The sequence below is a fragment of the Pezoporus occidentalis genome, unplaced genomic scaffold (assembly GCF_034315485.1).
Source record: "Pezoporus occidentalis ecotype Australia unplaced genomic scaffold, CSIRO_AGI_Poc_V1 ctg45, whole genome shotgun sequence".
NCBI classification, from domain to species: domain Eukaryota; kingdom Metazoa; phylum Chordata; class Aves; order Psittaciformes; family Psittacidae; genus Pezoporus; species Pezoporus occidentalis.
In genome coordinates, this window is record NW_026915780.1 from 6,257,511 (window position 1) to 6,274,463 (window position 16,953).

General features: G+C 42.3%; 1 protein-coding gene and 1 long non-coding RNA gene across 2 annotated transcripts in view; one reads left to right on the forward strand and one right to left on the reverse strand.

Moving 5' to 3' along the window:
• INPP5F (inositol polyphosphate-5-phosphatase F) overlaps positions 1-8,217 on the reverse strand; it is a 44,410-nt gene extending 36,193 nt beyond the window's left edge. Inside the window, exon 1 of the mRNA XM_062635301.1 lies at positions 7,995-8,217. Within this exon, the coding sequence (XP_062491285.1) occupies positions 7,995-8,091 (97 nt within the window). The 5' untranslated portion in view covers positions 8,092-8,217. The remainder of the gene's footprint in view (positions 1-7,994) is intronic.
• A 265-nt stretch (positions 8,218-8,482) lies between these two features.
• LOC134172272 (uncharacterized) lies at positions 8,483-16,722 on the forward strand. Its single transcript, XR_009967887.1, has 3 exons — positions 8,483-8,593; positions 9,476-9,619; positions 16,086-16,722. It is a non-coding gene; the product is annotated as an uncharacterized LOC134172272 (long non-coding RNA).
• The last annotated feature ends 231 nt before the right edge of the window (positions 16,723-16,953 follow it).

A 16,953-nucleotide genomic window follows, 5' to 3' on the forward strand; every position in this document is an offset into this window, starting at 1 on the left:
ACCACATCACTAAAAATCAGTTTAACATGCATCCCAAATATACATATATTTATCTATAAATCATAGAATGGTTTGGGTTGGAAGGGACCTTAAAGCTCATCCAGTTCCAATCCCTCTGCCACATGGGACATCTTCCACAGGACCAGGTTGCTAAGTAATATACAAGTTCTACTGCACTAATATGAAATACATAACAAATACACAGAAATACAAGTTTTAAATGGATGAAATAAAGATAAAATAACACTACTTTAAAATGATTTTATTAATGCTACAAAATATTTCTTCCCACACCTCAATGCATTGCCTTGTACACTCTTTTAAGTGTGTGCACCCCACTGTGGAGGCAAAAGGTGTGCCAAACTGTGTGCAGCAAGCTGTTAAGATAGGTTTCAACCACTTGAAATTAGAATCACCTCCTCAACCCATTCAGGTAAGTGCCCAGCAGTGACTCTCTTAAAATGCTGATAGGCACTAAGCCACTGAAGTTCAGTGGTTTTGGCTTTTTTTTTTACTGTAGGATTTCCTTTTGTTCTTCTCCACTGCTGAACTTTGCTAGTAAACATAACCTCTATCACTTCTAACAAAGGAAATAATATCTTTCATCCTTCCCAAAGTAACAAGAGCTTAATAATGTTATTACAGACCAACACCACCCCTATCTTCAGCTGGTATTTCAACAAAGCTCAACTTGTTTGTTGGTAAGGATACCTTCAAGCCAGGAAAGCAGCAGGTTGTCTGCATTTTTAATCCTATTTACTTTCTAAGAAGGAAACTGTCAGAAAGGCAGGAGGAAGATTTACCTACTTCTAAAACCAACAAACACTACATTCGGTCCTTCTGCAGACATGCTGTTCTAAAACATTTACTCAACAGTTTCACCTATACTAAAAAGGTTTGAATATTAACACTAATTGAGCAGAAGGGTTTCTTGATTATGAAAAATAACCTCCTTTACTTATCACTGAAGTGACCTATGTTAACACTTCTTAAGAGCCATGAGAGCAATACTGGTACAAGCTGTGGTAAGCCAAGTCCAACCAAGGCGAGGTTTTCCCTCACTGTCACCTTTCCTTCTCACTCCATAATTAACTTCCCTGACTACACAACCAATCCAGCTCAAAGTAGATAAAGAATTATGGCTTGGGAACAACCATTTCATACACTGAATAAGGGAGTTATACTCAAGAACTTGGCACATGTGTTTCAGGAACAGAGAACAAACCATTTCATGCCACAGGCACCACATGCTTGCTTCCTTCCTTCCCTCCCTCTGGGGAACAAATTGACTATCTAATCAAATGACAACAAGCAATGTACCATAAATATGTCAGGATAGGGAAAAACATTTAAGCATCAGCCATGTGTTGCTGTTTTTCCTAAACTGAGAAACAGACAGCAAAAAAACAAACTGAAAGTTAACAATTAATGATAGAGCATCACATCTGCCATGTACGTTTTGCAACCAGCTCTCAGGCAAGGCCATATACTTTTAAATTCGGCTCAGAACTGTTTCGCACAACCCTGGCATCTTTTATGCAATTTACTTCAGCATCTCAGTATGATCTTACCTACTATCCTTTGTAAATTATTAGCGATAAAGACTTCATTACCCAAAACAGAGCATAGGCTTTTGAGCTCTAAGTGTGTTCAAGTGCCCTGTTTGCAGGTTTCCAAAGACACAATAAACACTGTTCCATGGCTTCTATTCAGGTAAGGGTTTTCCTTTTAAAGGAGAAATCTAAGTGTTCAAGTGGAATTCCGTTCATTTTGGTTCAGCTTTTCAGGAAAAGAAATCCTCTTCCAGTTCTCACTGGGGAGAAATCAGATGTTTGGAACAAGAACACGCAACCGATCACTGAGCATTAATACTCCTGTTTGCTAAAGCAGAACTTTCAAAAGGAACAGGGGTCGTACTGTTTCCAGTTCCTCCACTAGAAATCTGTCCAACGATTTCTTCTCCCCTTGATACTCAGCTCCTGTGACTTTGTTTCCTATGAAGACATGCGAAATGATTTTAACAAATAAGGATATAACTAGATCAGCTGATAGATCTAATGACCATCAGCTGGAAGCGTTAGCTCCACAGACAGGAATAAAAGCACCTCACAAAAGGTTTAAACAGATGAAAGGAGAAGAAAAACCTGCACATACCCATAAGCACACCACTTCCCAGTGGACTCCGTTTTCATATTCTACCTTACAACAAATGTTATTTCCTGGTTAAAATTCTTGCAAAGGATTCCTGCAAGAGCGATATGGCTAATTCACAACTGAAAATAAACTGGGAAAAGTTCTGTTCTTGCTGTTTAAGTCAAGAGTTAAATCATACAGATCAAGTTAAACTGCCACAGCAGGGCAGTGGGTTTTCAAGACTGACAGATTTGGTTTTGAAAGTTTCTCAACTGGAATAACCATATCCAAATTGGATATCCAATTATATATATAATATATAGAGAATCCTAGAATAGTTAGGGTTGGAAAGGACCTTAAGATCATCAAGTTCCAACCCCCCTGCCATGGGCAGGGACACCTCACACTAAACCATATCACCCAAGGCCTTGTCCAACCTGGTCTTGAACACCGCCAGGGATGGAGCATTCACAACCTCCCTGGGCAAAGGGACATAACCATATCCAATTAGAATAACAAATCCAGAATCTCAATGAACAGAACTACTTTTTAAATCACAAGTTTATAGCAAGTTTAACACTTGAGAAGCAAATTTTGAGTTATCAAGTTTGTACCTTATTCTCTAAAAACCTCCATGTGTATTAAAACTTCCTATTCTTTATAACATTAAGCATGAAACCTCTAAACAGTGTAAAAAAAATTTTTGCCCATAGTCTCAAATCTTCTAGACATTTGAAGAGAAAAAAGTAGAGTCTGCCAAACTCTGGGCCTCAAGTCTCAATAGACAGCTCTAACAGGAAGAGTTTCTGAAATACATATAATTGAATATGTAATTAAGCTATATTTGAGACCTGTTTGATATTGCACTGAAGGATTTGCTTCTAAAAGAAAATTCTAACCCACCATCTGAGAAGCCTCATAGTTCAAGGGAACTGTTTGGTGGAAGTTATTGCAGAGTCCCTTAAGAAGCTACAGCATTAACTATTCTTTCTGGGGCATAACTTCAGCAATGTAAGAGCTCTCCTGTATGCTGAATAGTATCAATTAAACACCATTAAACAAAACACATTCCAATCTACAGCAGTTGTTTTGAAAGAACATAAGCGGCATATCAAATAAATGGTCCCCTTTTACTGCAGTTCAAAATGTTAAGTCACTTAAAGTTTTAATGTTTCCTTACACATACAGCTGAAATATCACCCACACTGCTAAACTGTGAAAGAACCTAATCACAGTGTTCACAGATTGAAAAACCACAAGCCTTTGATACAGACCTTCTTAACTGAAAATATTTTAGTTGTAGTTAGTCTGTAATTTCCTATTCACCATTTAGCTCATATTAAGCCATGAGATCAAAGATGAGCCCAACCTCTGCTAAAATATGAGCACAAAAATCCACCTGAATTACAGATTTATTTTAATTGTGGTAAATATGTTTGAAAATCCTACCTCACAGTCAGAAACAAGGAAAAAAAATGGACTACTGTACATAATATTCAATCAGATGAAGGATTCACAGCAGCCCACCCCTCTACCCTAGTCCTTTCTATTCTCTTTTGCAAGAAGGAGCAAGCAGCAACAGGGAACTAAATGCTGAAGATTTTTTTAAGCATACATTCTTGCTGGGTTGCAGCTAATACAGATCAGATCTAACATCTGGTTTGTCACATACACCACAGATACGTTGTGCTGACAACTGAGAAAGGGTACAGAAAAGAAGGAACAGAATGAGCCAGCAAGGGGGAGAAACAGTTCAGTAACCACTGCAGCTAAAGAAGTGTCAAAAACCAGCTTGAGGTTCCTTAACAAGTAACTTGGAATATGGATTTATTCCTAAAGCTACAACTACCTCCTCTGGAATTCATTTTCCAGAACAGACAGGCAGTTCTTAAGACATAGTACAAAATTCAGGAAGCCAGTTTTGTATGAAATACTTAATTCAGTAGCACGAGTTCACACTCAGGCCAGCATCAGGACGATTCTGTAGGCTTACACCTACCAATCCATCTACAGGTACCTGTGGCATTATTCCTTACACCGTTCATTACACCAAGGCCTTCACTTGTGCATGTACAGGCATTAGACTTCAAACAAAGGTACCACTCTTCTCCAGCCCACAATGACGAACAGCAGCTCAGGAATTCTGACAAGCAGTTCCGACATGACTCCTGCAATGTCTCTGAGGAGTAAGGCAAGCACACATAACACACTAGATGGCCTCACTATTTGTGATTCAGGGAAGATTTCACACTATCAGACTAAGACACCTGAAATCTGTCCTCCAATACTCTGACATACTGTTTGGTGACATGCCCCTCATTAAAAGCAAAACATTTAAGAGGCATTGCTTCAGCTGCTGATTCACAACAGATGAAAGTCAGTGCTGTAACACTGATTTCCTAAGGCATTTAGAACAAACATGCTCATTTGCCTCTAGTTACAGCTCCAGAAGTAGGACACACCTTAACAGCACCTTACTCTTGCAGGCAGAGGTGATGGAGTCTTAGAGCATAAGTGCACAAAAGTTGTGTTAGGATGATTCCAAACCACATATCATTCAAAATACCTTGGAGGCTTTTTCCTGCAGGGTGGTGGGAAGCAGCATAAGAACTAGTAATAGTTTTAGTAACAACTCCAAAACTTACGGAGTCTGGCATTACTGCCCAGGGTATTATCAAGGCCAACATGATTATAATAGTGTTCACCCCATAAAACAGTCCCATTCCTTTTTCTGCTGATAAGGAGACAGCAAGAATTCAGTGTCTTCAAGACTTTCACTCTTTTCTATATGTGTATACACATGTGTCTATAAATACATAATTTATACCAACAACATCAATAAAACAATGTTTGTAAACTGCATAGAACTACCAGTCAGGAGCAGTCAAACAGAGCATAAACAGAGTAAACCAAGAGTGAAATCCCGATCAAGAGCTGATGTAAGGTGTTTAAAGCATGGTTGAACAGCACATGTTTTTCCATAACACTGATGAAAGTACACTGTAGACTGCTAAATTCCTCACCAAATCTATGATGCCAAAGTGATTCATAGATTTCCTGCAGGTGACTCATTAGTGCTTTCACTTCAGAGGGGAAAAAACCACCAGAAACATCTTGTAAACATAGGCAGAAATCCTTCAAACCAGGGCCAACCTCAGATTTTGCTTTTAGCAAATATTTACCAAGGGTTTTTTGCCTTTCTAAATTCAAGCTGTTCTCTCCATGATTCAAAGAGGTCAGAAATACAGCTTTCAAAAATCAGCACATTTCTGAACATGCCTTTGCAATTCAGGGAGCAGAGTTTTATGAGGCTTAGCATCAGCCCTTTAGATTCAGACCTATCATAGAAAGCAGTACTCTGCAAGGTTTGCCAGCGTTATCTATTTCAATCTGTGAATGTATAAAGATCACTTCAGAGCAACCTCTTCGAGACAGAATAAAACCAAGGCCTCCAAAGCTGAGCAAAGACACACAGTTAAATTACAGCCTTTTGACAGACTATTAAACATGTCAATGAACACAAGTTATGATTTTAGGATTTTTAATGCGGCAGTGACTCATCACACAATAATCCAGTTACTCACTTCCGGTCAGTGGCCTTGATTAATGAAATTAACCTGTAATAAAATTGTAAACTTGAGGATATCCAGCTTTGTCTTCATATATGCAAGAGCTACTGAGCCAAGAAAGACTTCTTGTCAGAGAACCATTTCTGTCTTGGGCTTGCTTTCAACACTTTAAGGTATTTCATTTCACAGCCCTACAGCCCACTTCCATGAAGATGATCCACAAGCATGGTTGGAAAAACAAGACTACAAACACACTGAAACAGGAAAGGGTGACTAACGTCAAGAGTTTCAAGCAGACTAAGCTACTTTGATATCATGTTACCTTTCATTCATCCGTAGGTCAGGCATCACATGTATACTGGCTGAAAACCTAAAGGAAAGCTAAGGACAGAATGCTGCTGAGCAGCAGAGGCATTACTGGGCACTGGCAAAGCCTCCATGAGGTTCATGGACTTTGAGAACACAAAAATGTATTAAAAAAAAACCACAGCAACGGCTGCATGAAACAAGTGATTTTGGTTTTGTGATTCTGATAAAATGTTAAAAACTGATAAAAAAAATAAAATTTTGTGATTTTCCATTATTTTGATAAAAGTATCAAAAAATTGATACTTTTAAAAATAAAGCTTTCAAACACCGATGGCCATAACTACAGTTCACTGTTTTGTGCTTTCATTAGCCTGGGTCAAGCAAGAGCTTTTATGCTTTTGCAGATGGCTATAACTTACAAATCTAAACCTGGAGGCTTCCCCACACACACATACACAAAACCACACATTTCGTTGACTAGCAGTATTGTTTGCTAGGTTAACATCAAGTATTCTGTAAGGTGATGTATAAGCCAAAGGATTACTGGACTTTCAACTGTAAGTGAAACTGCTGGACAAGAATAAGTCACATTAACTTGAGGCAGACTGTAATTTTATCTAAGAGATGCAAAACACTTGCACTGACAAGACATGACCCAACTATAAAACCATAACACAAGGCAGACCAGTCTGAAAAACAGCTCTTTGGATAAACACAGATAACAATGGTATTTGATGTTTATGTACAAAGTTTTTCCAGCCTTTTATGAAAGAGATCATGAAGTGTGCTCTGCTCAGATGGCCAACCTGGTCATATGCATGCTGAACTGGCTCTATCAGCGTAAATGGATCCCAAATTTAGAAGACTTTTTGTTTGGTGAAACATCCAGCTATTTAGAGTACTTTTAAGTTCTAAGCAGGTACACTGTAGTCCTTTACATCTAAGGTACATCTATTTGTCAAAGCAAGCTGATTTCACTGGCGCAGGTTGCCCAGAGAAGCTGTGGCTGCCCCATCCCTGGCAGTGTTCAAGGCCAGGCTGCTCCAGTGGAAGATGTCCCTGCCTATGGCAAGGGTTGGAACTGGATGAGCTTTAAGCTCCCTTCCAACACAAACCAGTCTGGGATTCGATGATTCTAAGGATGGTATTTCATTTTATAGACACTTTTACTGACTCACCTCCAGGATAGGGTATCACCATTACCATTGTTTCAAGATTTCTGTAAAGCAACCCTATGCAAACATTTTTGTTAACACAAATCCACAGTTTTTGATCCCACTTCCTTCTCTTCAGCCTGATACAGATACACTTAACCCCCTCTGTAACCATCACTTACACTAATGAAATCTGAGAGCAATTTAGAAGTGTAGAGCCCTGCTCAACCTCTCCTCAAAGAGGAGACACGGGGACACATTTGCCCCAAGACGCAATCACCGTTTGCCGGGAACAGTGGCCAGCATCCCTTACGTAAGGCTGACACCAGCACAAGATGGCCCTTCTGGTTTGGTGATGTTCCCCTGAGGGTGCCCAGATCCATTTCCAATATCAGGAACCACTCAGGCTCCCCACGGAGGGGGGGGGTGGCAGACGCAGCCCTACTTGATTTTACACAGAAACAAGCACATGGTACAATAAAACCCCAGTTCCTCATTGGAATTCCACGCGGGGCGAAGACACGCGTGACCTCCCGCCCCGCGGGCACGGCTGCGGGCAGCGCGGGGCCAGCAGCAGCCGGGGCTCACCCTCCGCGGGGCGGGCGATGGGGCAGAGGCGGTTCCCGAGCCCGCGGGAGGCTGAGCCCCACCGGACCCACCCGCGGCACCACTACAGAGCCCCCCGCCACTCCTCAGCGGGGCTCGGCACCGCCACTGCCCTTCCCTCAGCGACCCTCTCCCCGGCCGCTCTCAGCCACCGCCCCCCCCCCGGACGAGGGGACCCCGGCCCTTCCCCACACAGGAAGCAGCGCCAGCGGCGGGGTCTCACCGGCTCTCAGTTGCAGGCTGCCGTCCCTCCGGCTGCACCACAGCGCCCGCTCCCCGCTCTGCAGGATGTAGTGGTCCTTGGCTTGGAACAGCTCCATCTTCGCACACCGCCGGGAAGGAGGGCGAGCGGGGCGCTCCCGCCGCTCTGCACCCGTGCGCGCCGGGAGGAACGCGGCGGGGCGGGTGGGAGGGAGGTGTGGAGGGCCGGGGCGCGCTCCCGAGCAGAGCGCGGGTACGCGCACGCGCGCCACCACACTAAGCCCGCCGAGTCCCAGCGCCGCCGCCGCCGCTCCTGCCGAGGCTCGCTCCCCCGGGGTTCCGGCCCCGCCTCCTTCTCCGCACGTGACGCTCTCGCAGGGCTCTCATTGGCGCAGCCCGGAATAGGGGCGGGGTTTGCGGAGGGCGAGGGGCGGAGCTCCCGCTCCCCTCAGCCCGCTGCTCCGTTCAGCGCAGCCCCGTGGAGGGAGGCGGCCCGGGACTGCACAGCCACAGTGAGGAGCGGGCAGGGGCAGGGCTGAGGTGCTGTGGCGGGGATAGCTGGTACTGGAGCGGGTCCAGAGAAAGGTAACGGAGCCGGTGCAGGGCCTGGAGCACAAGTGTGTGAGGAAGGGCTGAGGGACCGGGGTGGGGTTTAGTATGGAGAAGGTTCAGGGGGACCTTTTCGCTCTCTGAAAGGAGGTTGTCGTGAGGTGGGGTCAGTCTCTTCTCCCAAGTAACAAGTGATAGGGCAGGAGGAAACAGCCTCAAGCTGCACCAGGGAAGGTTTAGACTGGATACTAAGAAAAGTTTCTTCACCGAAAGAGTAGTGAGACGTTGGAACAGGCTGCCCAGGGCAGTGGTGGAGTCGGCATCTCTGGAAGCGTTCACAAACTGTGTATATGAGGCCCTCAGTGATATGCTTTAGTGGTGGCCTTGGAGATCTTAACTGCCCTTCCAACGTAAATAATTCTGTGATAACCCCTGTGCCGGCAGCGCCTGGAGCTGAGTCTGAGGGAGGAGCGCTCTGCGGCCCCTCAGGGCTGCCGCGTCCGGCTCCCCGGTGGCCCTGGCTGTCCCCGGCCCCTCTGGCCCTCTCTCGATGTGTGCAGGGGTACCGGAGCCCCGCAGGGCCTGGAAGCCTTCAGCAGCACAAGCCGCAGAGCCGCAGGGGGTCATAGCCGGCCACTACAGGCGAGGTGGTAACAGCCAAGGCGGCATCCCCCGAAGTTTTCCTGCTTTCCCCAAGAGGGAGCAACTTTAATAATTGGTGGAAACAGGCAGGAGCCGATACAGTGATCATAGGAAATCTTAATACCCCAGCACTCATGATTTTAAATATTTATACGAAGAAGAGCACCTCCTGGTATAAGATATTAGTATAGTAGTTAGTTACACACTGTCTCCTCTCCAGGCGACACTGGAAAGCATACCAGCAAGCCTGTCACTGCTACAGGCTTACTGGGTGCTTGTCCACAGGTTTCCAGAGCTTTTGTTTGCTTATAGAGGCTGAAGTCCCGCTCCCTATAAAACTGAAGCAGAAATGGACATAGACAAATAGCATCCCATCGTGACTACCGCCATTTGGGTGCAGCTTGGTCTGTTGAAAAAATATGTTCAGTATATCATGAAAATTAATGGTGCACGCAAGTTTTACATCATACCAGAAAACCAATCTTCCCATATTTTCATTTATTTCCATCTGCCCTTCTTAAAAGAATTTATTTTTTAATGACTGTACTGGATTTATATTATTTTGAATGCAGTTTAAGATTTTTCTTTCAAATATAAGGTCTGAACTCTGATGTTGCTTTTTAAGTATACTTAAATAGTATAGGAACAACATGAATGGAACTGAACTCGATAATAGAGGCTCGTATCTCTTAACATTTTCCCCAGGGCAGGTATACAAAAGATGCACTGTTCTTGGCTACAGATCCTGATTTTAAACATGCTTACACATCGTGAATGCCCTATGGCTTCCAGTGTAGCACTGTCCTGCCCAGTTCTTGCATGAGGCAGTCAGTGCCATTGGCAGACTGCTAGTAATTCAGATCACTCCTGTGAGTACTGGGCAAGAAAAAAGTTTGAATGGCTTCTCAGCATTTTAATAACTAGATCTCTTTTGAATTAATTACTTCTTGACTTTGCATCAAACATACAGAGAAATGCAACACAGGGATGGATTGATCCGTGGCTTGTTTCCTACCAGAACAATGCAGTGCTGTTTCCTCACTTGTAAATCAATACATTTATAGTGCCATAAAATGAAGCCTATCCCAAGTGGAGAAGGCATTGTGAAATTTCAGGTCAAATAAGTGGAGAACAGAGCTGTGATTGCAATGGGATGTATTTTTTTGTCTCTAACTGAAAGCTCCTGGTGTGCAAAGAAATCAGTGTCCGTCTTTCAGTTTTAGCTGTCTAAAGGGAAGAATGAGGAGCAGGAAGAGCCTCAGGTTGTTCAAATGCTCAGTTCAGTACAACCCTTTGTGCATCTTCTGTTGGAGAGCAGTCCCTCTGTGACCCTGCAAGAAAGCTGGCAGTTGTCTGCTAACAGAGATTCTTGAGTTCTGCTCTTCTCTCTCTCTTCTCTGCCTTGCGCTATAAGAAGGGCAGAGGGACAGCAGTCAGTTAAATGAGTCACAGGCAGCAGGCGTCTTAGTGGCAGTAGCTGCAGCAATCCCCTTTTCACAGAGAGATGTGTGAAACCTTAAGGAAAAAAGAAATTTGAGAATTACAGTGATACAGATTTACTAACATGGGAGGTGAGGAAGATTTCTGAGACGTTCCCTTGGGCAGAAGAATCTCTTTTAGCTGTCAGTTGTACATACGTGCCTCTATACTTTGTTGTCTTTTCCTGGACAGAGTAAATAAACACATTATGCAGTGGTACCATTCCTTCATTTCATTGTGCAAATGTCAGCAGTTGACTTTAATCGAATTATCTGTGAAACCTATAAAGACTTAACTAAGGTGATTAATATTGTCCTGTAAGAACAAATGATAATCAGTATGAAAATGACATTAAGAAAGATGTCCTGCCCCTGCTACGGACTCCACCCACTCAGAGTAGTTCCATCAACAGTTCACTTGGCATTTGTCACACAACAGGCCAGTGGGAATCTCCAGCTGGGGCATGGGAACTAGCAGCTGAGGGCAGAGATTTCCAGAACGAGCCTGTTCTGTCAGTGGCAGATCAATTTAGGAATTTCATCCCCCTGCCAGAAGTTTCTGCTTCCCTTTATCATGCCAAATCAAAAGTTCCTTTGGACACAACTCTGGCTGAGAGCACTGAAGACTGCTGACAGAGAGGTATGGGTTGCTGCAGAGGTCAGCCTCTTCAAATCACAAATAGATTCACCTTTATTAAATTACCCACTACTGAACAGCACTATTTTGAAGCCATTCTTTGAAAAGATTGGTTTCTCTCTCATACAATGTTTCTCTATTAGTGTATTATTCATATATATATGAGTTATAGAATATAGAATGGTTAGGACTGGAAAAGACCTTAACATCATGTGTTGACAGGACATTAAGAAATGAGAAATGTCCTTACTAAATGTTAATATTCAGGACCCAGGCAAGAGCTTGATTTTTGAAGCATCCAGTCTAGAAAAGTGTTTTAAGTGTATGCAGTCTGCACTATCTTGCTAGAGTATTTCTCACTGCCACTTGCAATATCATCTCTATTCTGCATGCATTTTCCAAATGGTTTGGTGTTGTGTAATGCAGAGAGTTGCCATTAAAATAATTGGGAGCTCCTTGCAGAGATTTGAAGGACAGATTTTGTTTCACTCTTGTTCACCCTTTGATTGGGTTGCTGGTTTGTTTTTTTTTCCCTTAGGTAGTTTTCTGTTCACATTCTGTTTGTTCTTCACAGATTCACAGCTGGTCAGTGTGTTTGTGAGCCTGTCAGCTTCAGTTAGCATATAAAAAGAAGACTTGGAAAGGGAGCTTTTCATTTTTGCAGTTCATTGTCAATAGTTAATGGTGAGGAAATGCAGAGGCTGACGATTAGTCATGGGCTCTCACTCTCAGTATCACCTGATTTCAAGTTCAAATGTTAATGTGAAGTGCTGATTTAGCAACACTCTCTGCTTGGAAGTACAGTTGTCTGGATAGATTGAACAAATACACATCTTCCTGGGATGAATAATACCCATCTTGGGAATGATGTTGTGGAGGGTGTGAGGATCTTTATTTCTAAATGTCTATGATTGAGAAGATGTGGAGCATTTTTGTTTGTTTGGCTTTCATGCTCCTGCTAGCTTTCCATCAGAAAAATCTTCCTTGACAGTGAATACACCTATAATGTATTTGAAGCACTCCTGTCAGCCTGCACAATATCCTTATAGGTAGCTTACTCCTTTGCTATTAGCGATACTAACTCACAGGTGCAGTGGGTGGAGATTTTATACTATGAACATTTGCTGCTTTGCTTTCACCTGACTGGTTAAGCCATCTATTCCACAATGAGAGGAAAGAATTTTTGCTGCCTTGTTGCTTATTGGAGGTATATTTAGTCTAGTTATTTACAGGATTAAGTGCCATGAAGATGACAAAAACCAATCTTGCAGGGACATCAGCACTTCTGGATGCATCCCATCAGGTCCCAAGGACTATTTGATGTCAGTTTATTCAAGTAACCCCTAATTCAGTCATCTTTTACTGCTGGTAGAACTTCTGTAGCCTACCTTTGCTCTTAGACACAGAGGCAAGGGAGGCCTGAAAGCAGATCATCCAGTAAAACCTGAGGTAAAAAAGGCCTCGGCCTTTTCTGTGTCCTCACCCCGCTCAGCATTGAGCTTAAGTTTTCTTTGGTCATCTTCTTGATGCCAGGGTAACTATAGAAGCCTGCCTTGTTCCCCTTCATACTCCTTGCCAGTTTTTAATCTAGCTGTGCTTTGTCATTCCTATTTGCATCCCTGTGTGCCCAGGCAATGCATCTGTATTCCTTCTGAGTAGTCTCTACCCACTTGCACCTCCCATATGCTTCCATATGCTTCCTTTATGCTTCCTTAACTGAGCTTAGGTTTCTCCATTCAGTTGTCCCCATTCAGCCTCCTATTATGCCTGCTGGTTATCTTGCAGACAAGACAAACTGGTTTGCCTGATTCTGTAACTCAGATGGTTCTAATGTGTTCCTACTAATACAGGAATGTGAGTAATTAATTCATGATGCTATACTCTTAATATCTTAAATCACATGCATGGATCAGGGCTTCTACAATATTCCAGTCAGATTCTTTAATTTCCCTTATTCTTCATCACACAGTTACTAACCTGATAGCTCCCCAGCTGTGTGGGATGGTTGATAAATTATCATGTGAGAAGGACTCTTGGGTTACCTTCCTCTTCTGAAATAGGGTTTTTTAAGGCTTTTATGTGCTTTTAAAGAGGCTGTGTCATGTATTAACCAGACACTCTGAAAAGCCTGCTTTGAGAAGGAGCCTCCTCAGAACAAAAGTAACGCAGTAGGTTCTTCACATTGGCAGTATAGCAGATAAAAAGAGATTTGTTTGTGACAGCCAACAGTTGCCACCAGGATACTTCTGAAGTACCTGTAAATGTACTGTCAGTATTAAATACTCTGAAAAATACTTGTATGTTGTGTTTTAGAACAGAAAAATACAAAACCACTGGCATGAATATTAGCTTTTGGCAAGAAAATGACAACTTTCTCAAACCCAGGGAAAGCAGTTCAGCATACAGATTTCTGCCCAATTTTATTTTAAGCTTTCTTTCCACTGAAATAACTTTTTCATATGGCAGCTGTAGTTGTTATCTCTAAAGGAAGAGGGACATTGGTATTTCCTCCTTCCCCATGAAAACCTCTTGCTTGCCAATGAGAAATTTCCACTGACTTCACAATCTTCCCTGAGCACAGAGGAAAACAATAACATTTTCCCTTCAAAGCCATGTGTATGTGGTTACCATCTGCAACGTACTACATGGCTTGTGGGTAATGTATTGATTTCCCTCTGCTGCACTTACTGTTACAATCAAATCAATGAGACCATTTGCAAAAAGAAATGAGAATGTTTTGACTGCCTACAATTCTTTTATTCTACAATTGCAAACTTCACTTTGCAGTCTATCCACCTAACACAATGACACATGAAAAGCTTCCTTACTGTGTTATTGATCTGCCTTCATCAGTTAAAATACTGTTTATGGTATACTAAGGCCACATTTAATTCCTCATTTCTCCAAGGTAAAGGAGACTGACAAAGAAGGAGGAGGCTCCAAGCTGACAGGCTGCTCTTCATGGCCACTGTAATAAACACCACAGCTAATTTAAAACAGATTCTACCTGCTTTTCCTCCTTTGATGACCTGGGCCTACTGTTTTCAGTGGTTTTAGGAGTGGACAAAGTAGACCAGGCACAGAAAATCCTTCACCAAGTAGACTGAATTTTTTACTCCACTTTCTGTCTTTTCATTGATTAAAGGTTGATGAATCCCATTTGCTAGAAAGTATTGAGGAAATCTGTACAGCAGACTCATTTTTTCCAAGTGTGGGGTTTTTGCACATTTGCCTTACAAGAGACTTTTCCTTTCTAGAGCTATATTTGATCACAGAAAGTTTAAGTGTGGGTGGTGCTAAACCAGGCTTCCTCACAACCATATGTATCTTTATTAGGGTGGCATGAGGTCACAGTTGGGGCTCCTATGGAAATGTTCCAAAACCAACTTTGTCTTGCTGGTGGTTCCAGCTACAAATCAGTATTTAACTCCGTGTCTTGGGAGTGGAGCAGAATACATTTAGTAAAAATGGGATGGAATATTACAGAAGAAAGCCCCAGTTATCTTTATAATGCTGTTGGGGTTCATTGAATCTAGATTTTTCCAAAAGATTTAGCTTATTTTCTGTCTTATGACTACTCAGTTTCTCTGAGTATTGCAGCGATTTGGTAGTAAAATCGCGAAACAGATGTATTCCATTCTTCATATAACTAACTCCCCCTGTTGTGTATACTGTTGAGGCTGAGCATCAAGTATTGCCTGAAGAATAGCAATAGTTGCCAAGTACTGAAGTGTTATTACATTTCTCTGTCACTTTTCACCCCGTTTTTGGCTGTGCTATGAAAAAGGAATTTATTAGTTATTCACTGCAAAAATCTTTGTTGGTTGAACGTGATGGGAATAAATGCAGGATAAGCTTTACCTTCCCTGGGTTTGGTTTCTTTTAAAATTGCTTTCCTCTTGCTCCCCTTTCTCATGGCACTTACTCTTTTGTACAATAGTTATTAATTATTATGCATTGATTACATTACTCTTGTGCCCAGGAACTCTTGTTGTGGATAAGGACCTCTGATGTGCTATACTTTACAAAGCCAGTGTGGAATGCCTATTCACATTCCAGAGGTTTAGAACCATTACAAAAGACAAGGAACAAGGAGAGAATGAGAGGTTTAAAGGATGGAACACAAGCTAATGAGACATTATTGATCAGCCTGGAAGCCAGTGCTTTCAGCGCTCCAAGATTTTAAGCACTACCAAGTTGTGATGGAAAGCGTATTGTGGTACTCCAGTTATTACATTTTTAATACAAACCATTTCTATCACTCCAGTTGACTTCATTTTCTATATTGTGACTAACATGCTTCTTAAATAGCAGATGTATTTATATAGTTACAGCAAAAGTCTATGCAATAAGTGGATTTGGGGTAAAATTCTTTCCTTGCCCCAGAAGATGTTCCAGAGTGAACTTGCAGAGTAAGGTTTGCCATGCTGTGACATTCAGCAACAATTCTGCTAACGGCAGCTTAAATAATCATTTCCTCCTTCCCAGCTGTGTGTTTCTATTCCTGTACCATGCCTGCCCTGTACAGCCACAAGCATTTGTGCAGCACATTGTGAACTGAATTCGGGGAACTAATACAGATGCAGAATAACCTTCTAAAATAGTGTTTATGAAACTGGACTCCAAATAACAGTAACCAGAGTAATAGTAAACTTGCCTGGTCCTTATAGAACAGAAACAGCCTAAGTTTTTAGGCTTAGAATTTAATTCACTTGGCAATTCACTCTGAGTTTAAGGTTTGATCTAGTTTTGTCCCTTCCGCAACTGGAGCACCAGTCCTGGAGTGCATATTCCGGTTTTGTTTCAGTGGTAAGGACTCCATGTGCTCATCCAGACTTGGAGCAGCAAAACCCTGTGATAAGACGCAGAGGTGCCATCCAAAAGAGCTTTTCCAGTGACCATTATATCACCTTCCCAAATTACACAAGCTGGAATAGTGAGGATAGGCTTCTGTAAGACTTGCTGTAGCTCAGCCAGATTCACAGCACAGATAGGCTGGCTGGAGAGCCGATTATTTTTAACACTGCTAGTGAAGTTATTCTAGTAGACATCTAAAGCCATAATGAAACCTTACTGACATTCATACTCACTGCTTTCAAGTAAAACTCATCTTTACAGAACCCCAACCTCTACATAAAGCTGTATTTTTACTGCAGATAAACATATAAGTATTAAAGAGTAGGAATGTATGAAGTTCTAAGAGGGACACTGAATCCTTTTCTCCCAAGAGCAGAATCTCGAGCTGCTAAGAGATAATTCAGGTCAAAACCGACTGAATCAGCTTTTCTTCATCTGCGGCATGTGGATAAGAAAGTCCTGTATAGATTCTGCAATCCTCAAGCTCTTGATGCTCATTAAGTACTGTACCGGTAATTAGAATTCTTATGACTCTCAAAGGGCTAAACCAGAAGATTAAAAGAACTTTCTTTTCCTGTGAGAGGATATGTTTTATACTTGGATAACTAGGATAGATGATGATTGCTGATGGAGAGATGATAGAGAGGCTAGAAGTGTTTATTGCTGGCTTTGCATTTCTTGAGCAATGACACATACGTCATTGTAAAACCTAGAGAAAGAAGATAGATGTGGGACTGAAAATCAGGAAGTCTGAATCCTTGACCAATCTGCCTGGCCTTGGATAAATATCTTAAGCTCTCTGTACCTCATTCTAGCAT